The sequence below is a fragment of the Cenococcum geophilum genome, assembly GCF_001692895.1.
Source record: "Cenococcum geophilum 1.58 unplaced genomic scaffold K441scaffold_16, whole genome shotgun sequence".
Classification (NCBI taxonomy): domain Eukaryota; kingdom Fungi; phylum Ascomycota; class Dothideomycetes; order Gloniales; family Gloniaceae; genus Cenococcum; species Cenococcum geophilum.
The window spans coordinates 1,340,593-1,363,533 of record NW_027137574.1 but is presented as its reverse complement, the minus strand read 5'-3'; the positions used below and the strand labels follow the sequence as shown (position 1 = coordinate 1,363,533).

At 49.6% G+C, this 22,941-nt stretch overlaps 6 protein-coding genes across 6 annotated transcripts; 3 read left to right on the top strand and 3 right to left on the bottom strand.

Annotated features, from left to right (window-relative positions):
* Positions 1–875: 875 nt before the first annotated feature.
* K441DRAFT_686484 (kinase-like protein) lies at positions 876–2,759 on the bottom strand (the record flags this gene model as incomplete). The annotated part of the gene is made up of 1 exon (XM_067651992.1): positions 876–2,759. One exon carries the CDS (start codon positions 2,757–2,759, stop codon positions 876–878), a length of 1,884 nt encoding a protein of 627 aa, XP_067505124.1.
* Positions 2,760–6,390: 3,631 nt separating this feature from the next.
* K441DRAFT_555191 (2,3-diketo-5-methylthio-1-phosphopentane phosphatase) lies at positions 6,391–8,403 on the top strand (the record flags this gene model as incomplete). The annotated part of the gene is made up of 4 exons (XM_067643267.1): positions 6,391–6,458; positions 7,254–7,417; positions 7,785–8,135; positions 8,276–8,403. 4 exons carry the CDS (start codon positions 6,391–6,393, stop codon positions 8,401–8,403), a joined length of 711 nt encoding a protein of 236 aa, XP_067505123.1.
* Positions 8,404–9,143: 740 nt separating this feature from the next.
* On the bottom strand, positions 9,144–11,672 carry K441DRAFT_555969 (glycosyltransferase family 39 protein; the record flags this gene model as incomplete). Its single annotated transcript, XM_067643308.1, has 6 exons — positions 9,144–9,598; positions 9,661–9,849; positions 9,904–10,663; positions 10,713–11,265; positions 11,329–11,459; positions 11,535–11,672. The coding sequence occupies 6 exons, from the start codon at positions 11,670–11,672 to the stop codon at positions 9,144–9,146; spliced, it is 2,226 nt and encodes a 741-aa protein (XP_067505122.1).
* Positions 11,673–12,403: 731 nt separating this feature from the next.
* K441DRAFT_555666 (uncharacterized protein) lies at positions 12,404–14,732 on the bottom strand (the record flags this gene model as incomplete). Its single annotated transcript, XM_067643292.1, has 4 exons — positions 12,404–12,783; positions 12,841–13,556; positions 13,611–14,093; positions 14,146–14,732. Coding segments are annotated over 4 exons (2,166 nt in total), but the record flags the coding sequence as incomplete, so codon positions are not given.
* Positions 14,733–17,269: 2,537 nt separating this feature from the next.
* Positions 17,270–19,121, top strand: K441DRAFT_658332 (uncharacterized protein). Its single transcript, XM_067648329.1, has 7 exons — positions 17,270–17,753; positions 17,818–17,825; positions 17,892–17,988; positions 18,043–18,130; positions 18,184–18,277; positions 18,329–18,662; positions 18,716–19,121. Exons 1-7 carry the CDS (start codon positions 17,684–17,686, stop codon positions 18,934–18,936), a joined length of 912 nt encoding a protein of 303 aa, XP_067505120.1. The 5' UTR covers positions 17,270–17,683; the 3' UTR covers positions 18,937–19,121.
* Positions 19,122–19,207: 86 nt separating this feature from the next.
* Positions 19,208–21,831, top strand: K441DRAFT_658331 (putative transcription factor and DNA repair complex, core). The gene is made up of 2 exons (XM_067648328.1): positions 19,208–19,793; positions 20,340–21,831. The coding sequence occupies exons 1-2, from the start codon at positions 19,555–19,557 to the stop codon at positions 21,622–21,624; spliced, it is 1,524 nt and encodes a 507-aa protein (XP_067505119.1). The 5' UTR covers positions 19,208–19,554; the 3' UTR covers positions 21,625–21,831.
* Positions 21,832–22,941: the final 1,110 nt, after the last annotated feature.

Below are 22,941 nucleotides of genomic sequence, written 5' to 3'. Positions count from 1 at the left end.
GTCCAGCAGCCAGGTAGCCCGTCGTGGAGCGTCACGGTTGGGGCGTTTGGAGGGGAGAGGGGAGCGCAAACTCAGACGTCAGGCGGACGACGAAGGTTTCTCTCTCGCAGGTAAGCTTTCGCGTGCGGACATTTTGAGGATTTGCGGGAATGCCGAGGGCGTTTCTGCAAACGGTGCGAGTGTCACATGGTTTGCATGAGGGAAAGTTCGGCGGCTTGGAATGCCCAGATCAGGCGTTCTGTGTGTTTGAGTTTGTGGTGTTCGAGCCAAGGGTAGAAAGGACGACTTGTTTTGATATCGTCGGATTTTAAGCTAGTGTTCCAGGACACGAGACGGGTCTGCAGACTGGATCAACGTGTCTTCACCTCACCTCACCTTAATCTTGAGGTAAGATCCGCAGTTATGAACGCTTCCAAACCTTATGATTTGGCGTAGTTGGCATAATGATTAGCATCGCACAGCATTGTAAACATCACGATAAAGATTTATGCCAAACAACAGCCAAAACTGAGCAGGTAAATCTGTGTTTCTGCCATTCCCAACGGCGTACCAGAAAACCGCAGATACGAGTCAAGCTAGCTAATCCCTTAAAAGCTTTACGCCATGCAATTCCCCTTTCCTAATGCTTCCAAATTTCTTCCATCTATACAGTTTGAATGCTTTGCCTTAGCCTTAGACTATCGATCTTTCCCAACCCATGCTCCCGAATATTTCCCCGATGCTCCCACAAGAAGAAACAAACGAGAGACAGTGAAGAAGCCTTTGGGGTATGAGTAAGAAAAGAAAATAGGTATCTAAAGCTACAATGTTTGATAGAAGAAGTTAAAAAGGAATTCTCTCTTTTTGTTGAAGAAAATAAGGGATTGAAAGCCAGACTACAAGTGGAGGTCATTCCAACCTCCAACCCACTCTAGATCGCCAATGTCATCGCTAGAAAAATTTGGATGTTGGCGCCAGTCCTTGCTCAAACTCCAGTCCTTCCGTTCCCAAACGCCGCTGTCATTAGCGTGATTTCCCCAATTAATATGGCGTTTCCAGCTACCTGCCCGGCTTCGCTTCCTGGCTGAGCCCGGTGAGGTGTAAGCTGGTTTCTGCGGTGTTGTTTGTTGACCGCGCCTGCGATCACCTAGGGCTGCCCATTTGTCCATAATAGAGCGCCTAGACGGTGGTGAGTAGCGAGGCACGTTTGGCATATGGTCTTCAAAGATGAAGCCCGTGTGCTCGCTGACTCGCTCGTCTACGTGGCGGTTGTTCTGAGGACTACGGTGCCTGCTGTTATTGACGGTAGCAGGATTCTTCAGCTCTGTGAGACCGCCACGTGGAGTCGAGACGCCAGACTCGCTTTCGAAATTATCCCACGTCTTCTCTTTCTTGAAACCTGTCGTACGCTTGAACGAATTCTCTGCTTCGATTTCAGCATGCTGTTCCTCTTCTTCCTCGTCCCAGAGATCACTCCAGCTCTTGGAGATGAGATCTCTCTTTTTGCCAAGCACGGAGGCCATGCTTGAAATAGGTCTAGCTGCACTGATGGGTAGAGAACCAGAAATAGGTACAGGCCTTGATCGGTTGACTTTGATTGGCTCTGGTTGGGTAGACTTGAACGATAGACCCAAACCAGAGTCCACAAACGAGACTGTTGATGCATTGTCTGGTTTGACATACCAATCTTGACGGGAACGTTCCGAACCAGGGAACATGTCCTCTGAATAGATTTCCGTGTCGGGAATTGCTGAAAGCTGTCTAGCTGGTTGTGGAGATATTGCAAGAGCCTTGGCCCACGGGAAGGACCCGCATTGGTCAACTTGAGGAGTCGTGACGGAGGGAGTACGAAGAGGTTCACGGTTCGCACTCGCAACAATTGGCTCACGATCTTCAGTGCAGAACTCATCAAGAGACTCGTCATCGATGGTGAAGCTAATGACGCGTTGAAGAGCTTCTCTAACAGCGGATAGAGATCGCTTCTCAGGATCGACGGCCAAGCTATGAATCAACACCTCGAAAGTATCTTGAGACATATTTGGGAACACATCGAAAAGTGTCTGCCTGTCGAAAGCGAAGTCTGCATAGAGCGGATCCGAGGTAGTTGGCACAGCGAACGGGTTGCGGGAAAATAGGACATTTAACAAACAGATACCAATGGCCCAGATATCTGCTTTGGCGGTTGAGTACCCAGTGTTGGCTGGATCATACTGCTCAGGGGCCATGTAACGATCGCTGCCTACAGCTGCCTCGTATGACCAGACATCTGTCGTGGCAAGCCCGAAGTCACCGAGCTTCATTGAGCCATTCTGGGTGAGGAAAATATTCTCCGGCTTGATGTCCCGGTGATAGATACCATTCGAGTGCATATACTCGACGGCATCGACCAGCTGCAGCATGAAATCTCGTACGCGTTGGGTCTCTAATGGTCCTTTACCAAGGCGAATAGCTTCGTATAGGTCGCCATTCGAACAAAATTCCAGAACAAGGTAAACGTGGTTCGTAGTCTCGAAAGAGTGAATGAGATTGACAATGTTGGGATGAGATCCAATGCGGAAATGGATAGCAAGCTCCTCAGAGTTTTCGTCGATAGCGAAGGCCGAAGGGCAATTGTTTGCAGCATATGTCTTAGTTAAACATTTGATAGCAACGAGCTCACCAGTGAGAAGGTCTTTGGCCTGAAAGACCATGCCAAAGGAGCCATGATTGAGTGGAGAGATCGTCTCGAACCGTCCATCGAGCACAACGCCCTCTAAGAGTTGATTACGCATGCACTCCATAGATGATGATATCTGAGACAAAGGAACCGATCAGCTGGCCAGGAGATTTCCGGTGGCTAACGCTGAGATGCAGGAGATGAGACCAAGTACAGGAAAGGGAAACGCCAAAGGATCAGAGGATCAAAGTCGAAAATCGTAATCAAACACGGGGTCGATAGAACGGCCCAAGAAGCAACGAAGTACGATCTATGACACTTTTAGGTGCAACAGAACTTCGGAATGGTAATAATATCGATAAGTAGGAGATATTCGAGCTGAGTATAGATGTTGAGATAAAAGCCGGAAGGATATTGGCCAAGACAAATAGGTGCAGGCCGCCGCTCAAGGTGGACTCCAAGTCGCTATCAAAAAGGAAATGGTCGTGTCGGGATATATGCACAAGGGTTCCGTCAACGGACTTAAAGGCAAAGAAATGAAAAGAGTGTAGTAGTTATTGTCATTTGATGTGTATTAATCGTATAGATAACCCGTGTCAACGAGAGGTCGAAAGGAAAGTTGTCCGGTCGTTGAGGCTGCCTAGGAACCGGAAGGAATAGGAGGAAGTTTAAATTCGCTGCGTGAGAAGGAAGGAAATCGTAACACGTGGAGGGAACTGTAGGTAGAAGTAGACAAATGGGTGCCTGTGTTATTGTCTTGTTTATATCGTGAGTCAACGGCCAGGCTCACGAGTAGCAGGGGGATCGACTGGGGATGACGATACTGCTGTTGCTAGCGGCTTTCGAGAAAGGGATTTGATCGTTCCGAGCATTAAACGCCTGACTCTAAGAAGCTGACTATGGCTGTTATAGACTGCTGAGGGGTGGAGGGGATCGGGTCGCTCAGAGCATTGATGACAACGCAGGGAGGCAATGTTGACAAGTCCGATGGTTGTCCGTAACTCTTCCACGCTCACATCAATGCGATATTCGGACTACGTCGGAGAGATCGAGATGCAACTGAAGGAGCTGAGGATGTTGAGGGAATCTGAGGAAGCGGAGGATTGAGAGGTTGGATGGCGGTGTTTTGCTCGTCGAAGCAGGGCAGCACAGGCGGATTGGTTGCGTCGGTAACGAGAGGAATGGGTTTAGGATGAGGAGGGTGGCAGAGATGGCAAAAAAGGCAGGAATGATGGGGATGAAGAGATGGCGAGGAAGGAGTGTGTGCTTGCGAACTGCAGAGACGGCGAACAACAAGGCGTGCGAAGAATCAGATCATGATAGAACTCGTTCGGGAGATGGGTGCACTCGGAAGGGCTTCGGGGCAGGGAGCTCAGAGCTTGTATATGATTGAGCCTGGGCGGGCGAGCGAGGCGGTGGACACGGGCGGCGGACACGGGCGGCCGTCATCAGCATGGCTCCCGTCTTTGTTGGTGTGGGCGCTCCGAACTATTGGATGATGGACTTTGGCTGGTGGCGCTGCCAATGCGAGGGCGGTTGAGCGGCCTGCAGAGCGCTACGCCGCGTTTGGTGCTAGAACGGGCCTGAGAACGGTCAGGCCTGGCATTTCAATGCGCGATGGCTTTCATTAATTTAGAAATGCCAGTCCCGATTCCGTTAATTCTGCGCCCCGGCTGAAGAGCGTCGAGTCCAACCAGACCTATCCTGCTCTGCGCCTCCAAGGACACCGGAGCGTCACAAGGCCTGCGCCCAGCCTGGCCTGCTGAAGAAGCGATGGAAGCTGGTGGAATTGCCTTGCCTGCTTTGGCAACCCAGCGCTCAGCACTGAGCACTCGTCCGCATCATGCCCCCAATTGACCCCTTTCCACCACTCTGTTCACACGCGTTTCCATCGCTGGGTCAGCTAGAGCATTCCCTTCACTTCTTGCGTGATCTCTACCCCGCTTTATGACCAGCTGCTGAAACGGTTGCTTGCGTTTAAGGGCTTGGAGCTTGCTGAGGCTGCAGATTCGGGCAAGGGCACAGCCTCCTGAAACGGCCTCCTTGCTTCACAATAATGGGCTCTATGGCCTGGCGTGAGATGGAAGATAGCACCCCCAGGTCATACCCAATTTTGCACATGCTGAGGGAGCAAAGCATGGAAACGGGCAACAAAGTGCAGCATATACAAAGAAAGGGCCCCGGAAATCGCTGCTCGAATCGCCGCGCGGTCGTGCGATCGACGTCACAATAATCCGGCCACTTTGCAGCCTTTGTCTCGACTCCCGCCAACCAGCCTATCACCGTCGACCCTCCCACACCAACCTGCAGACCAGCAGAATATGGCATCAAGTCGCACGACGACGTTCCCGACACTCTACCATTGACCTCAGGCATGCGAAGCTGATCCCCAACATCTTTACCACAAGGATGGCCATCCGACCACCCACACGTTAATCGACGGGCCAAGGCCGCGATAGACGGTTAATCTCCAACTGGCTGGAGGTTGCTAAACTCGCTGTAGTAACTCAGGGGGCTGTTTGAATAGCTGCATGCCTTTAGTATATGGGCAGCCATTTATGGCTACTGTTAGCGCTTTACGTTTTACTTGGGATTCTTGGGATTCTTGGGTGACATGCCCTTGTTTCCTCGCCCCTTGAGCTTCGGAATAACGGTGCACGGTCGGCGGGTAGCGGCCGCGAGCTGTGGGGAAAGCTCTGCTCGCCATGATTGCTTTGAGCATGTCGTGTCTCCGTTCAAATCAAAAGCGGAGTCGTGTCTTCACGAGACTGGCCAGATGGCGCCAACGGGAGATGAAGCAAAGTCGGTGAGAAGGGCAATTCGCTTCGGACTTGGGAAACAGAAAACCGCTGCATGTCCCCCATCTTTCCCATCGTCCCTCTCACCAGCAAGCGGCAGATGGGCTTGCCAGCACTCCTCAGCTCGAGGTCGCCCAAGGGACCGTTTGGCAGATGCATCTTGTTGGCGTCGTACTAGTTATGCATGGAGAGAGCATCCCACTAAGGGCACACTTCCTCGCCACTCGACGGGCTTCCGGACTCCGCGCTACTGCAGGTGTAGCTGTAAACATTTGTCCTCTTTCAGCGGTGAAGAAACAAATTTTCGGTGCAGGCCAGTAAACTGAAGGCATTGGCATTTGAATCCACGAGCCGCTTACTGACTACTGGTGGGGCTATTCTATCGCGTAGTCAATTGCAACGTGTTCACATCGTGAACTATGGAGCTAGTGGGACGCTATTAAGCGGCAGTGGTGCCAGGTACATGTACTTGTTACAAGGCACTAATGTATTTTTGATTAGCCGGTACAGGGGAAGAGTGAGGACACTGTCACCAGTACCTGACAAGCTGCCTCGTGTCAACACAAGGCCCGTTTTGTGTGTACTCAAACAAATATCCTTTTAAGGAAGCAATTGGACTGGAATATTGCAATTGAAAATAGCAGCGAAAATTTTTCCGTACTTTCACCGCCATTGATACAGTGAACGAAGAAGTGGATCGCGGTGCGATGGCTACCTATCAGTCGCGAAGATTTCTTGTGCGCTTACCGTGAAGACCCGGGAATAGAATTGGAAGACGGGAATGCTGCTGAAAGAATCCTCCTTCCTCTCCCATCTTGATATTTCCTCGGCCCATTCACTATTGCAGCTTCTCGGAGCCAATCCGAGTTCGCATCGTGCACCATACCTCGATACCAAGTGGAGCTCGCTGATCCAAAAAAATTTCCACCTCACACCGCTTCTCACCGCTTTCTCAACATGTCGGGCGTAGCGATCAACGTCGAGAGATGGAAACAAGCTGATACCGTCCTCCTTGACATTGGTGAGTTCTGCAATGGTCTTTCAATGCATTCAGGCCTTTCAAGAAGTATTTCCGAGGGCATGTTAAGGTTCCTGAAGCGGCATCGGAGGGGTCTGGTCTAGACGTGCAGCCACGCGCTTGTGTCGAGGCAAAGTGTCACACAGCTTTTGCAGCAGGCGTGGACGGAAATTGGTTTCCTCCCCTGAGCGGCTCTTTTGGGCTTCGGACTTTGATACTCTCCCCGGATTCTAAGCGCCACCCAAGAGTCCAGAGTGTTAAGCTGCCGTAGCTGCCGTAGCTGCTTCAAACCCTCCGGACCTGAGACACACTGGCACTGACCACACGATTATGCAGAGGGCACGATTTCTTCAATTTCCTTTGTCAAGGACATCCTAGTAAGCTTCTCGAATTTCCTCACTCCTCATTGCGCCTGTCACAATTTATTTTCCCCGCACGCGTGGTCTTCGGACATTTTCTCTTCGCAGCCCCAGGCACTTCAAGCCTTGTGACCAAATGATCGCCCATTCAGAGTTGCTATCACTCGAGGAATCGGTTAGCCTGCGACCCGGTCTCTGTCAGTCTCTGTCAGTCAGTCTCTGCCAGTCTGTCGGTCTCTGTCGGTCTCTGTCGGCCTCTGTCATTCTTTTTCCGTGCTGTCAAGCCACACATTGCCCAATCAAGCCTCTGCAATTTCCGCGTCCATCACATTCTCACATGATCGAGATGCTCATGATCATCCTTATCGCGTGACGGCGACTTTTTGTCTCATTGCATTGGTGATTAAGGTACTTACCGTTCCGTAGTATCCATACGCCCTGAGCCGTCTCACCCAGCTCGCTCATGATTCATGGAAAGGTGAAACTTTCCAGGAGCTCATTGCGGCTTTCCCGGAAGAGACTAGGAAGGACGCGGCCACTCTCGTGGCCCATGTTGAGGATTTGACCGCAAAGGATATCAAGGCTATTTACCTAAAACAACTTCAAGGTAGGCCGGCGCTTTCCTATTCGGCAATTGCTCAACGCCTTTGATGAGCATCTGACTTGACTGTCACCCTTGAATCGTGCAACTATTGAGCAAATCCATGGAATTGAGACCTCGTGCTGGTTGTTTGTCGAAATCAATAGTTATGATAGACTCGTAATTTGGTCCTCAATCACTTCTTTGTCCTCTGCCAGGTCCTCTGTCACGAATGTTTCGAAGCTGTACTCTTAATGCGAAATCTCTTTCATTGATTGATAAACTCATATAACCCATACGTCTCAATTGATTTTTTCTGTCGTTGCTTCAGTTGAGATGCCGATTTGCCAATTGCGTCCATAGCTATCTAAACCTGCAGCTAACCTCCCTCTAGGCAAACTCTGGAAACGCGGTTACGAGTCTGGTGAAATTACCACGCCTCTCTTCCCCGACGTCGTCCCAACGCTCTCAGCATGGCGCGCCCACTCCAAACGCCTAGCGATATTCTCTTCAGGCAGCGTCGAAGCACAGCAAAACTTCTTTAAGTACATAGAAGTAGATCCGAGCAGCACGGAAACGGACAGCGGAACCAAATCTACCACTCAGGACCTAAACCCCGACTTTGTAGGCAAGTTCGATACTGTTACTGCCGGGCCGAAAGTCGTCAAAGAGAGCTACGAGAAGATCTGCAATGCACTGAACACGACCCCCGAGAAAGTCGTTTTCCTGACTGATAATGTCAAGGGTGCGTTGGCAATTCAGCCCCTCCCCCACTTCATCGGAACCTCCACGCATCATCCCAATTGGCTCCCCATTACTCTGACATCTTCTTTCCTGCACTCATTCCCAAAGCCCTCTTACCTTTGCTACTAACAATCCACTCAGAAGCCGTAGCTGCGACGTCTGCTGGCGTCTACACTATTGTTGTCGACCGGCCTGGCAACGCACCACTCAACGAGGCTGATTATCAGTCCTTCCCTGTGATCCGGCAGCTCCCGGACATCCCGATCTAAAGCAGCGCTCACTCTGTCAGTTAAATAGCAAAGGGTTAGGATAAGAGCTTTCTGGACGACAGAAAGGCGGGATGTATATGTTATTTTCTGAATGTGTTCTTGGACTGCTATACTACCTCTGAGATGAATGACTGCCACGAAGGAAGTATCGCATGATCTGACGCATGATATGTATTGTAGGGCTAGAAGAGGCACGAAACGGCTCCGAATTAAACTGCTTCGACTGCACAATATAACCTCGCCATTTCTATCTAGTGCCTCTGGCCTACCGTTTACCACATTCCCCAGAGCAAACCCCTTCTATAGCCCCTTACCACTCCCTAGATCACTCAAGCACAGCCATCACATACCAAGCCATCACACGCCACGCCACGCCACGCCACGCCACGTCACGTCACATCACAGCCCAGCCAAGCACAGAGGGTAGAAATCTGATATTCGCCGTACCCTAACTAACCGAATCCCACCGCACCCGCCTTAGCACCCTGCATCACAAAAAGAAAAGCACGTCCAAAAAAAGAACAATAGGCGTACGAGTTACAAAAAAGGCCCACCCATCAACCTCATGCATTTTTCCTCATTGCCCCAGCAACATCCGTCCCGCACTCCACTAAGCCGTATTCGCTCCGATCATCCTCCCCTCGAAAACATCCCCTCACAGCCCCACTTCCCCGGGGCTGTTTTCCTCACAGCCAGGCAGAAAGAGCGCAGCGAGAACAAGGAAAAATGGCCGGGCTACTTTAATCCGTGATGCGCCACGAGCTAAACCACTTCAGATGCTTCCACTGGCTGCTCGAGCCGACCATACCAAAGGAAATCGCCCTGAACAGCCAGAACAGCGCGATAACCGTCACGTAGAGGACCGCGAAAATGGCCCACTGGAACTGCTTCCGCAGGCCGCGCGTGGCCCAGTCCGTGCAGAAGCCGGCGGTCAGGATGGCGAAGTAGAGCGCTGGATAGTAGTGGTGGACGTAGGTGACGCGAGCCATGGCGACGAAGGGCAGATAGTGCAGGAACCAGCCGACGACCGGGTAGAGGCCGGAGTAGTGGATGTGGTCGATGTCGGCCTGCTTCAGCTCCGTGTAGCCGCGCTGCCACCGCACCAGGTACCAGAGCACCAGCAGCCCGAACACGCCGAGCGAGGCCGTGCTGCCCCAGTAGACGGCAGGGTTGCCTAGGAGGAAGTACTTGACGACTGCGTGGAACGGGTTAGCGGCTTCTTAAGGGTGAGTTTGGGGAGGAGGGAGGGGAACTTACTGCTGTCGTCCCAGCCACACATGCGGAGACCGACGTGCAGGAAGGGCCATTGCCAGAATTGGGAGGCGAGGTCGTCTTGCTTGTCTGGGTCGGGGACTAGTGCGTTGTTGGAGGTCATCATGGCGACGTTCAGGTGGATGAAGTCCTGGAGGAAGGGCGACTTGTAGGAGCCTGGGTCTCCCGGGGGCACTGACGCGTTAAGTTAGTAAATAGATTATATGAAAACAGAGATATGGTACCCACGCCTGTCGTTCCAGTGGCTTTCAACGTTCCAGTGTGTGAACACATCCCGCGGCTTGTTCTCCTTAACGCAGGTAACTTCGATCTGCTTGAAACCCCACTGCGGCAGATTCACATTTCCCGCTCTGAGGTAGCACCCAAGATCTGTGTGTCTTAATCGGAAGGCGGTCGTCAAGGTGCGGATTTTGGAATAATCGTTTGAGGCGGCGTCACGGACTACTTCAATGACCCAGTGATCCTTGGTGTCTCCAACAGTGGTGTTACCGTAGCAAGAAACTTCCCAGTCAGCTTTCGTGACTGGAGCGGCGACTTGGTGCGAGTGAAGGTTGCGGCCGGTCTGAGCATGGATCAGGCGGATCGTCTGTCCGTTGCCTGGATATCTGAGATCCTCTTCAGGTTGATACTCTACGTCGCCACGGTGTGGGTAGAAGAACCAGTCGTTGTTCGCATCTTTGTGGTGATAGCAGGTAATCTGTTGCTGGGTAGAGCCTTCAGGATAGGTCTGGTGATGGGAGTGAAGGAGACCACCTCCATAGCCCATATTCTTAAGCGTGGCTCGAGATCCAAATGCAACTTCAAGAGGACTATCCTTCCCGACCTCAGTACCCCTGAGATTGGCCTGGAACAAAGAGCTCATTTGGGCGTCTCCGGGGCCGCTGTTCTCTAGAACGAGAAAATGCATCCAGAAAGAGAACATATAAACCACCAAAGGAATGATAATAAGACCGAATACGCGGAAGCCCAAGTGTTGCGCTAATTCGACCTTGTAAAATTAGTACATTATTCGACAAGAACAGGTAAGCAAGCCATACCTTTGGCATCTTCAGGTCGCCAAATTTGTTCCACAAATCTTCAATCGTGTACAATCCGACCAACGCTGTGCAAAAGAGTCCAACCCACTTGACGCTGCAAACGCACCCAATTGAAATACCTGTCAGCATCAACCACAGACCCCACTCTGGCGAGAACGGATCACGCTGGAGGCGGTGGAATTTGGACCAGCAAAAGACAGTTGTAAATGTGAAGCATAGCAGCATCGAGTCAAGCAGGATGAATCTGCTGATAGTGGTGTACGAATTTTCGAAGAGAACCATCATAGTAACTAGCCAGACAGTTGGTCTCCTGAAGTTCAGCTCCTTGGCGGTGAAGTATGCCAATGGTACACAAACGGCTCCAAAGGCCGAGTTGAACAGACGCATGAAGGTATAGTTGACCTCCTCTGGGTAGGTCTCGCCAGATTTGAACTCGAAGGAACCATTATAACCAGCGAGATATCCGGACAGACCAACGAGCATCTTTCCAAGCGGGGGGTGCACATCGAAGTAAAATTCGCGCTTGAGGTAATGGGAACCGAATTTGCCAAAACTGTGATCACAATATTAATCGCATCCCACAACTAAATATAAGAGGCTCGTGGGAGTATCTTACTGAGCCTCGTCCCATGTGACAATTGGTGACAAGCCTATTTTCCACATCCGGGTAAAAAAGGCGAGTGCGGTGAATATTAAGGGTGCAATGATAAACTCGTACTCGTCGAGAAAAGAAAGAACGGAGAAGGCCTGGGGCAAGGTAGGAGTAATTAGCCATTGTTCTCGAGATCCTTGTGCAAGTAGCTCCAATTCCAGAATACTGACCTTTTGCTTCGACTTCTCTTCAATGGATGCTTGCCCAGGCTGCGCCGCATGCTCTTGACCGGACACATGTCTCCTCCGCAAATCTTCAGCTTGCGTATCTGCTCCGCTAGCATACGTTTGTTGCGGCTTCCCTGCCATCCTAAGAGTTCAGAATGGGCTCCGAGGCGCCCAAGAATTATAGGAGGGTCGTGTTTGTTGGAAAGTCAAGGGGGAACGTGGATAGTTCGTTTTAGAGCTCCCTAAGGCTCACGGTCGAGTTGTGAGGCAGCCTGTGGCAGTAAAAAGAGGGTAAGAAGCTGAATATTACAAAGATAGAGAAGAAGGACAATTCATGAGAGAAGAGCACTCTCATGTAGTTGAATGCGCCTGTTTCGTTGTTGCAGCGCGGGTTGGTTGAGTGAACTGAGCAGGCAGGAGAGCAGCCAGAAATAGAAATTCAGTGATGTACGCAAGGGGTGACGCTAGAGCCATCCCCGGTTCGTCTGCGCCTGGGAAACGTGTTCGCTTCGCCTAGCTGAAAGGCGGCGACGATGTGCAGTATGTATTGTTAGCCACTCACACTAGAGTTTTCTCAATTGGTCAAAAGGACATCGACTTTCTCCTCTACACATGTTTTTTCCTATGATAGATACCCTTTGCAAACCATGGCACTAAAAAATTCCACAGGCTTAATTCCAGTACTATACAAAAGCGCTATTTTGAAACATTCAATCAGCTCGTCGCGGTGGCCTCATACACTCTACACCATTCTATAAATCCTGCATGCCACAATACAAAAGCTTGCCGCAGCGCTTCTATGAGCGACCAAGTCGTACCTTACCAATATGATGTGCGGTAAATAAACAATAGCAATCGCGAGCGCGAACGCTCTAGTCCTCGTTTTCGTCCTGGTCAATTCGTCGATATTTTCCACTCTGGCTGTCACCTTCACCGTTCCCTTTGCTGCGTTTGACTAGGTTCGAGATCCACCCTCCAACGCCCTCGTTACTATCTGATGCCTTGGTTAACGGTGGCCTGCCGTCTTGTCCTTTAACTGCAGGTGGATCAATATCGAGACCCGGAATGGCGTTGTCTGCGCCCAGCCCTTGTCGCCTAATATCAAGCGATGGTACAGGAGAACCACGGCCACTGAATAAAGACTCGACCTCCGCAAGAGTTTCGGGTGTTGGCATCACAGAGGTAGCATCTCCGAATAGGGAGTTCATATCTTCAAGACGAACATTGGCGGTTTCGGGGTAAATGAACCAGACTGAAGTTTGTCAGATATACATCTCTACAAAGGAAGAGAAATAGTCTCGTAACTTACCAACAACAAAGCTGACAGCGCAAAAGAACGCGTGGATTAGATATAAGCGCCACGAAATCCATTCTTGGAGGATAGGGGTCATTTCTCCTACGAGCCAGTTGAAGGCCCAATTGGCAGCAGTACTCAAACTTGCGCCCTTGGCTCGAATGCTCAATGGAAGAATCTCTGGAGGGTAAAGCCACGGAATCGGGCCCCAAGACGCGCCGAAGGCGGCATTATATATCATGACGAAGATGACGACAAGATTAGGAGTCCAACTGGCCTGAAGGTAAATAAAATAGGAGATTGTCGAGAGCGATATCATCATAGCTACAGCTCCAGAGAGAAGAATTTTCCGGCGGCCCCAATGGTCGACAACGTACCACGGGGGGATAGTAGATAGCAGATAGGTAATTCCGTTAATTCCGGTCATAAGGATAGCACGACGACCATACCATCCAGCTTCTTCGAAGACCAAGGGAGCGTAGTATGAGATGACATTGATGCCGTTGAGTTGTGCCAGGGCCTGGGCGGACATAGCAATGAATACACGCTTATAGTATCTTTTGAACATATCGGAATAGGAGCGTTCTCCTTCCTGTCGCTGGAGAAGAACATTCATCTTAATTTCTCGATACTCATCTCGGGCCTTAGGGTTGTGAATATCTCCCTTTCCGTAAAGATTTGCGATGACGACGATGCCTTCTTCGTCATGGTCATTGTCCAGGAGCCATCTGCTCGAGTCTTAGTGATATATGCCTTATCTCTATAGCTCTTGATTGATAACATACCTGGGTGATTCGCAGATAAGCAGACTACCCATAGCAAGCAGTGCTCCCATGACACATTGCATAAGTAGGGGTACTCTCCATGCCCAGTGACCCTTGATGTAGCTGCAGAAGTAGTCAACCCAAACGCTTGCACAGTACCCACTGATATTCCCTGTAAACTCAATGCATGCCAGCTTGCCTCGGTTATGAGGCGGAGATATCTCCGACTGATATACTGGAACGATTGTGGATAAAGCTCCCACTCCTAGACCGGCAGTAATTCTCCCCAAGAGCATCATCGGCATGCCGTTTGCGAATGTCTGGAGAGCGCCTCCAACTAAGAATACCAAGGAGCCGTACAATATAGTCCTTCGACGACCTATCACGTCACCGATCCTGCCAACTATTAAGGAAGATATAAAAGCTCCAATCTCTAAGATGGCAACCATCGTCCCAATTTGAGCGCTCGTGGGCTGATTAAAGTAGTCTTTAAAATAGGAACCTCTATTGAACTGTTGTCAGAGAGGATAACGAATATACAATTGAGGAAACCTACGTGATAATGCCTGACATAACGCCTTGATCATATCCAAACAAGAAGACGCCTAATGATACGAAAACGCTGGTAAAATAACTATATATATCTATTAGCATCGTATCACACACATGAGGTATGGCATAATACATAAGTTTCTTCCCGTGCAGCCCGTGGATACGGGAAGGGCCATCTCGGGGGGCCATTATGGCAGCTAGTATTCTCTCTCCCTGGGAAATCGTCCGAGGACCAGGATCGGGTATTTCTATATCTTCTTTCCTCTTAACGACTCCAGGTTGCTCGTTCTTCTCTCGGGTGTTATCCTGGGACTGATAGCGAACACGCTTCTGATGTCGTTTGTTTTTCGGTAAGTCTCCAAGGCGAGTACCCTCGAGGGACTCCCTGAGCCTAATCTGGAGAGGATCCTCTTCGTCTGCGAGCTGGTCTACCAGGTCACCAGTATCACTCCAAAGGGAAAAATCCGAATCAGCTGAGAAAGATGACCGTTGTCTGGTCTTCTCCTCGTTTTCCAGCAGATAGGCTGAATCGGCGTCTTGAGGTCGCGATGAAGATGATAAGGTATGGAGGGGGATATTGGCCGGCCTCCGAGAGTTTGACGACGAAGGAATTTTGACGGCTGTTGCGGGCTGAGATGGAGCAGCCCCGTCTCCGCGATGGTTTCTGGTGTTGATGGGAAGGGTACGGCCCGGTGACGTTCGTCGCAGGGTCCGAAGGTTGCGAAGGAACGAACGGCAGCTGGTGGGGATAAGCCAATTACGGAGAAGTCGATCACATTGAAAAGGCTGGTAGCTCAAAAGATGGCAGTAAGCGGATGCACCAGAACAAGAATGATCGAAAGTGAACCAGGTGGACAACCTAAAGCTGCACACGATCGAGCGCTTCCCTGCACTTGGCCAAGCGAGAGACTTTCGGCCCGGCTCTTAGGGAGTGGTCATCAACACCATAAAAATTTTATACAGATTTTCGGTAGAAATACCGGAACAATGCAGGCGACTGGCTGATTATGTACCTTGCTACGTCGTTGTTGAGAGCTTTTATTCAGCCCAGAGGGCTTGGTTTCCAACAAAAACTACTATGAATTTGTACATGTTCCTGAGCAGATCTAACACCTGCATCCGAGCATGCATTCCCAAAGCAGTGCAGACTGCTACATCAGCACAGAGACAATCGCTTGGTGAAGAAATAGCCACACCTATTGAAACACCATGCGAACATGATAGCTGACAAGCTGTTCTTCTATGAATGCGAAACCACGAGCGCTTGAGAAGGCCACCAGTATTGGTGCTGAGTCCACGTGTAATCGTAGTGTGACGACTGTGCCCCATTATCTTGTGACCAAGCGCCAACACTCGTACTACGGAGCAACATGCTGGGCTACTGGTGCTGATCCTGAAGATTTGCAGCGGAGCAGCCGTATTAACCCGACAGAAGCAGGCTTCCTGAGTAACCTACTATCGTCACGTGGAAATTTAGTTAATTATTCGGGCTGCAGCGGTCTGTATCCTGACGAACAAGTGGGAACATACCCTGAGTAAGTGAAAATTTCTTCCATCGGGCATAGCAGATCATGTCGCTTTACTAGTAGATCAACTAGGTTTACTCTCATATATGCGAACACTTTGTTCGCTCTCCTTTCAAGGCAATTGCAAACTGAAGACAAAACGAGAAGTTAAAGTGGTCATCGCTGAGAGGGCAGAAAGGGAAATGCGGTGGCAGAGGAAGAAACGTGGTTATCATTGTACTTTAGCGGTGATGCACCGGAAGAAGCAATAGCGACCACGTCTAACATGCAGCCTCTCTTACCACAAAGAACGGCTGAGAAAGGTGTGATCATGCGAAGTTGAAACCAACACGGCCTTGCAACGCCTTCTTGGCGCACACTTATCGTTGTCTTTCGATACGTAGGGGAGAAGCCGAAGAAGGCTTGGGGATCGTTTGGTTGCAAATAAGCTCCAGATCATAATTTGTCGATCTATGCGCCTTTTAGTGTCGCCCGTTTTGTAATTAGTGGCGGCTACTACCGTAGCTCAGTTGAATCTGTAATTGAGTCGATAAGCCTCCATATGAGGCTCCAGATTCGACTTCGCGCAATGCGTCCTTGATTTTGGCGGGCGATTTAAGTGACCACCAGGCCTCTATCGCGACTCCCTACTCTAGTGCAGTAATAGAGCCTCCTCGGCGGCCAACCCCCTCTCCTTGGTCGACATTTCCTACACCTTTATCGCGATTATGAAGGCTAGAATAGATAATATTATATAAATCTTGCAAATGCGACAGCAGTATCGCGATCGGGTATATAGAGTCGTCACTTTGGCGTGTATACGAGAGCTCCAGAATTAATATGGAATATGGAGCAGGAGCTCGAGGCTCCATATTGAAACGGTGCCAAGAACTTTACTCCAACTATGTACACGGCATAGCCTGCAAATTTGACGCACTTACCGATATGGAGGAGCTCCATATCCAAAAGTCATCAGATTTACCGAACGACAACCTCATATTCAGATTTGAGCTCCATATTCAATATGAAGTTGCGGCCGAACGATCCCTTACCTAATCTGCTGACATCCCTGAAAGCTCTGATGCTGGAACATAGATGACAAGGGCTACCCAACGACATTTCTAACCTCGGTGACAATCCCCATTAAGTACAATAGAGACGAAGAGAGCTGGGTGTAGAAATATTGGATGCTTCAAATAGGAAAAATTTAAGGTATGGCTTTCCGTGGCGACCTGGCGATCGAGACGGGTGGCGTAAAGGGCGTGAACACACGTCCCGAGCCGTCGCACCAAACGCATGATAATCGCCACCATAGAACACGCATCACATCTGGCATACGTACCAGGCGAGTCTTTTATACCATCCAAATGCTTCATTTAGTCGCTAGATGGGGGGAGATGATGCGGAGCATCGGGCCTGTGAGGCTGGCCGTTAGCATCAAATTTCGTGCATAAATACTTGCGGACGCAAACGAAAGGTTTAGAGATCTGAAACGCACTTGCGCTGTTTTTAGAGGCTTGCCGTGTCGGCCGGAGCCCATTATTGGCCAGCGGCAGCTCCTTATATTTCTACAACCTTGCATGGCAACCCCTTCGCGCTCGAATCCGAGCATTTTGACAGATAGGCTGGTCCTCAAAACCACTGCCTCAGCCTCTGCCTTCTTCCCCATATCTACGCCTTCGCCGGCATCTAATTTCCTGGACTACTGCCGTCTTCTTCGATGTGTCCAGTGCCAGTCGTCCCGCCAGCATCCTTTCTTACTGCACCCCAGCGCTAGCGCACTAAGCGACCCCTGCGTTGGCTTCCTTGTCCCTCAGACAGCGACGGAGCTACTGGACTGTTTATCTCTTCTTCAGCCGCCAACGCATCACCAGTTTTGCCATCACAGCCATTCTTCGCCGCATCGAATTCGCCGCATCGCAGAGTGATCACCTTTGCATACCCCAAACACCCATTTAAAGCTCCCAGTGTCGGCCCCTCGTTTGGCGAATATTTGCGCGACTAGCGTGTCAGGAGCGCCGCAGCTCCTCAGCGAGAATGCCCACGGCTTACGGCAACTTTCACGACTTTTGTCGTGATTCCGGGAGCTCTCGCGCTACTATACCAGGTATGTTACTGTCAGCAGCTGAAGCTAAAGCTTGAATAAAGTGCTAATGCCTAACGAATCACAGTATGCAACGTACGTATAACACCACAACCCCATCCCCCTGTAAACGAATCAACAAGCTAACCACGACATCAATAGCTATTCAAAGAGTCGCCAACTAGAGGAGGAAGTGGATATGGCGGATGCGAGCTGGTAGGCATATCATTGAACCACGAAAAACACCTTGCAAACTTAGGTCAGTAGCTTGGGATGGATAGACGCAATTGAGCGACAGCGCTGATGGAAACAGGGTCCATACTATTATGTGGTATAGCTATTGCTGCTAGTACTTTTCTTATCTTGAGATCGGAAAGAAAGAAGGCTGCTGTCGGAAGAAGGCACGCACATCCCCAAATCTATTCAATGGCTTCAGCTAATGCTCTCTAAAAAGGGAAATGCAATTGTTCCTGCTCGGGTATATTATCATATCAATCTGTGAGATATTCACAGTTGGTGGCTTTCCACTCAATGGGGGCGTGCGAAGGGTACGTTGTACAATTTACAATATGTACAATTGGTCTAATGATCCTTTCTAGGCATTCAGCGCCGTGCATATCGCCGCAGTCGTCGCAACATTATGGATACTATTGTTGAACGGCATTGTCGGCTATCAACTACTGGATGATGGAACGCCAATGTCGATTGGCCTGATCTTCGTCTCATCACTCATTTTATTCATTGGTACTGGCTACATAGCGCTTGACACAGGATTTAGCTGGACCGGATTTTGGAATTCGACATTAAGCCCTCCGAATCGGTCATACTCGCTTTACACGCTCTATCAGCTAGCCCCGCTAGTATTTCTTGTCGTCTTCTTCCTCTTGGAAGCCTTTCTTGTTCTAAGGATACTCGGAGAAAAGAAACCTATGAGTAAGAAACGTCTCTCCACCCAAGACCTAAAAATTGTTAACAATGTGCAACAGTATACCTTGGTAGCGCAGCTCTACTCTTTGCGATTGGTCAGATATTCCAATATGTCGTTAGCGTCCATATTTGCAATGCAACGAATGGCGGGATAAATGGAGGCTTGTTTGAGACACTATTCACTCTAGCCGCGGTAATCATGATCTGGGTCTTCTGGTCCAGCATCACAGAAGATGATTGGCCAATGACCAGCGTGGGAGTTCAAGGAGCGTATACATAATATAGGTTTAAGTGTAATGGGTGGATGAAGAAAATAATGGTTTTCATGATTATTAGCATAGCGTATACCATGTTTGCTGGTGCCTTTTGGCTTGACTGGATATACCCAGAACTCGCACGATTAAGATAGAAATATTTGAAGCACAGCGCTTACCAGTAAGTATCTTGTAACTAACTATTCAATGCAAATATAAAGTTTTGAAAGTCACGTGTTCGCGTTCTTGACTCGAGATTTTAGTGAACGTCAACACATAGCTAAATTCTGGAGATGATACAATTCAAGGCTCTCTTTTGATGATGACAATTACAGAGCAGCTTGAATAACATGCCTACCCCTCTCTCTCATAAGCAGTCTGGCTAATTTTAATGTTTATTAACGTAACGTTGACGCTCATAACGGATGTTTTGCGCCACGTCGAGCTCCACAAAGCTCCTCTCGGTCTCTACTCTTTCCCCTCTGACCAGTGAAGATAGCGTATTTTGAGCCTCCCCAAACTTGGTAGCTCGCCTCCTGTTGTCAGTGCACTGATTGAAGCTGCTATTACTATCAAATTAGTGTCGCGACGCAACTGCGCACACCCACAGCGGCCAGCCGTGACCGCCACCCGCCGCTTCCACGATGGCCGACTCAGACGGAGAATACGTGCAAGACGCGTCCGACGATGAATATATGGGTGGAAGCAGCAGTTATGGCACGCGAGCACATGGAAAGGGCAAAGGACGGTCGAGAGACAATGCACGCGGGCACCAGGCTTGGGAGACATCTGCCAAAACAGGGCTCGAGACGCTGAAGGAAGCAGCCGACGGTACTATCAAACAGAGTGTTCAGGAGAGAGAAGATGAGAGGAAGAGGAAAAGGTAAGATGCTCTTCTACTTTCTTGCCTCGCAGGGTTAAGTAGTCCTGGACGGGAAGCTTTACAAACGGACCCTACGTGCTACATATTTGAACCTTTCTTTGTATATGCTGTTCGCCATGATACCCGAAGAAGAATCTTACCGCTGTTACGTTTGTCGGATGTTTAGAACCTTGCTGGCAGTCAACTTCCAACGCTCCTTCTCGTTCATGTCTTAAGCAAAGCATATACCTGTCACATTTCTTTTGGGTACAAGTCCCTCATCATCTCCATGAATTCCTTAAGAGAAAGGCTACATGTCTTCAAGCACAAGCTCTGGATTGAAGTCCCTTCTACCCTATGTACGTAACGTTTATGGCAACGGGCTAGCGACGGCCTTAAATCCAGATACACATAAGGAGTACTTTACCTTAACCGGAACCACAGAACATCCTGTGTTGCCATTTTCGCGCAGCAAGAAGGACACTCCACGGAATAGGCGTTATCTGCGGCACGATTCATTTATTGTCTACAAGCCATGAAGGACAACATGCTAATGCTAATTTTTAGATTACGCAAAGACACAAAACCCTTCCAACGCGGCATCATTCGACATGTCATTCTTGTCCTTGATCTCTCCGAGGCTATGCTAGAAAAGGATATGCGGCCTAACCGCTACATAACCATTATCAAATACACACAGGAATACATTCGAGAGTTTTTCGAGCAAAATCCAATCTCCCAGATGAGCGTCATGGCCATGCATGATGGCCTATGTGTCCGTGTTTCCGAGCTCTCTGGCAACCCTGCCGAACACATTGCCGCTATCCATGGACTAAGGACCCCAAAAAACCCGAGGGATGCGCCGAAGGAACCTAAAGGCTCTCCAAGTCTTCAAAACGCCCTAGAGCTTGCAAGAGCAACATTATATCATACTCCTAGTCACGGGACTAGAGAAGTCATTATTATACTCGGCGCCCTTCTCTCCCTTGACCCTAGCGACATACACGCAACCATCAGATCATGCGTGCGCGACCGCATTCGCGTCAGTATCATTGGTATGGGCGGGCGTCTGCGTATCTGTCAGGAGATAGTTGGCCGCACTAACGCAGGCGATGAGAGTGGGTACGTTGTGGCGACGGACCAGGAATTACTCCGCGAGCTTCTCCTCGCCACAACCACGCCACCTGTGATTCGCTCCACAGGCCCTAATGCCTCAGGCGGCCTAAATGGTGGAGCCGTGCCAGCCGAATCTGCGGCCTCATTGCTGATGATGGGCTTCCCCTCCCGCATCATCGACGACGTACCTACGCTCTGCGCATGCCACGGCAATCTGACTAGAGGCGGCTATACATGTTCACGGTGCAGCGTGAAGGTCTGTAGTCTCCCAGCCACATGCCCTGGATGCCATCTTACCCTAATATTGTCGACGCATCTGGCACGGAGCTACCACCATCTCTTCCCACTTCGCAACTGGATCGAGGTCAGCTGGGAGCGCGCAAAAGAGGTGGGCAGCCGAGAGTGCGTGGGCTGCTTGTTGCCATTTCCCGACCCGCCTTCAGATGAAGAGCTCCAGGCAATTAGAGACGAGGAGGCGAGCAGTACCACAGATACAGCCAAAGCGCGGCATAGCAGCAAAGGCAAGGGAAACCAGAGGATGGAAGATGGAGAAGAGGAGGTAGAACAGCAGTTGGCGAGTGAGAGCAAGAGGTATGAGTGTCGAGCTTGCGGCAGTCATTTTTGCGTTGATTGCGATTTATTCTGTCATGAGGTGCTGCACAACTGTCCAGGGTGCTTAAGCCAGGCGGACCCGGCGGCGGGAGATGGAAATGGGGAAGTGAAGATGACAGGTTGAGCATAGTGAAGTGCATTCTAGAGTACTGGCGTTTGAGGCGAGCTGTTATTCGTTCCCACGAGAGACAACCACTTTCGGGTTGATAGATTAGCTTGTTAGTATGAGTGCTATGAGTGCATGCATGACGTTTGAGGTGTATTAAGGACAAGCGTGGGATGCTCGATATGGAATTTATGAGAATAATCAAAACGAATTGCTAACACCCACCAAGCCACCATTGAGTACCAAAACAAATTATCCACATGCTCCTCACATAAAGCCAGCCACCTTTTACTAAAATTTCTACAACCGTACATGAGATGTCTGTAACCATAAACGGTTAGGTTAACCGAACTCCACATTGCAGCAAAGGCACAACCGGAAATTTAGCATACAGGAGTGGACAGATAAATCATAGAAAGCCCTCATTCAATTATCTATTTGAACTCTTCTTTCCAGCGGTATCCGGCAACTTTCCTCCATGACGCAATTGGCTAGCGCGTCTGACTGTTATCTGGTCTTATACCTGGTGGACATTAGGAGGTTCGTGAGTAAGTTTACAATCATCCAACGCAATCAGATCGATTCTAGTGTACGGAATATTTAGAGCCCACGTGGGGGAGTCATGTTTTTGCCCCCTACAAGCTCTTTCCCTTAAATTCTTTCAACCCCTAACCGCAGTAATAACCTTTTGCTCCTCCAGGGATGGTGACATGGCATTCAATACCAAAGATTATTCCCAAGTAAGCTGCAAGCGGTACTTCAAAGATACAGTTGATGCGGTAAGGGAACTTTGACTAGATATAGAATTTACCCGGTTAACCATTCGTAATACCGCATACAAGTCTATCTCCGCTTATAAAATCAATTAAGAAGCTGCAAAGGCTTTATAAAAGTACAGTAACAAGACAATGGGGCACCCCCAATTTTCTGCAATCATCAATGGGGGGGTAAGAGTTCAAACGGAACTTTTAAACTCTCTCGTAGCATTGAAATATATGGCTCAGCCGGAGACACCACTGGCGGAAGCGGAGATTTGATGTTTCGCAATCACATTGGCACGGACTAGAGTAGCGCTCGAGCATTGCGTTACACAGAGAGCAGAATATCGAAGTAAGTTTCGGCAGAGCAGCTCATCAGTATATACAAGGAGAAGTATTTGAAGTTGATGTTGGAGGCTCCTTGCTCAACGCTACAAGCTCTTTCGCGTTATGTCCATGTTCGAATTAGCTCAGGTAGAAGCTCGATTTGGCGGTCAGTCCTTCGTCATGTTAGCCAATCACCAGATGGGAATGAAAGTAGGCTGTTCACACTAATGCAATAATCTTCAGCGTGTAG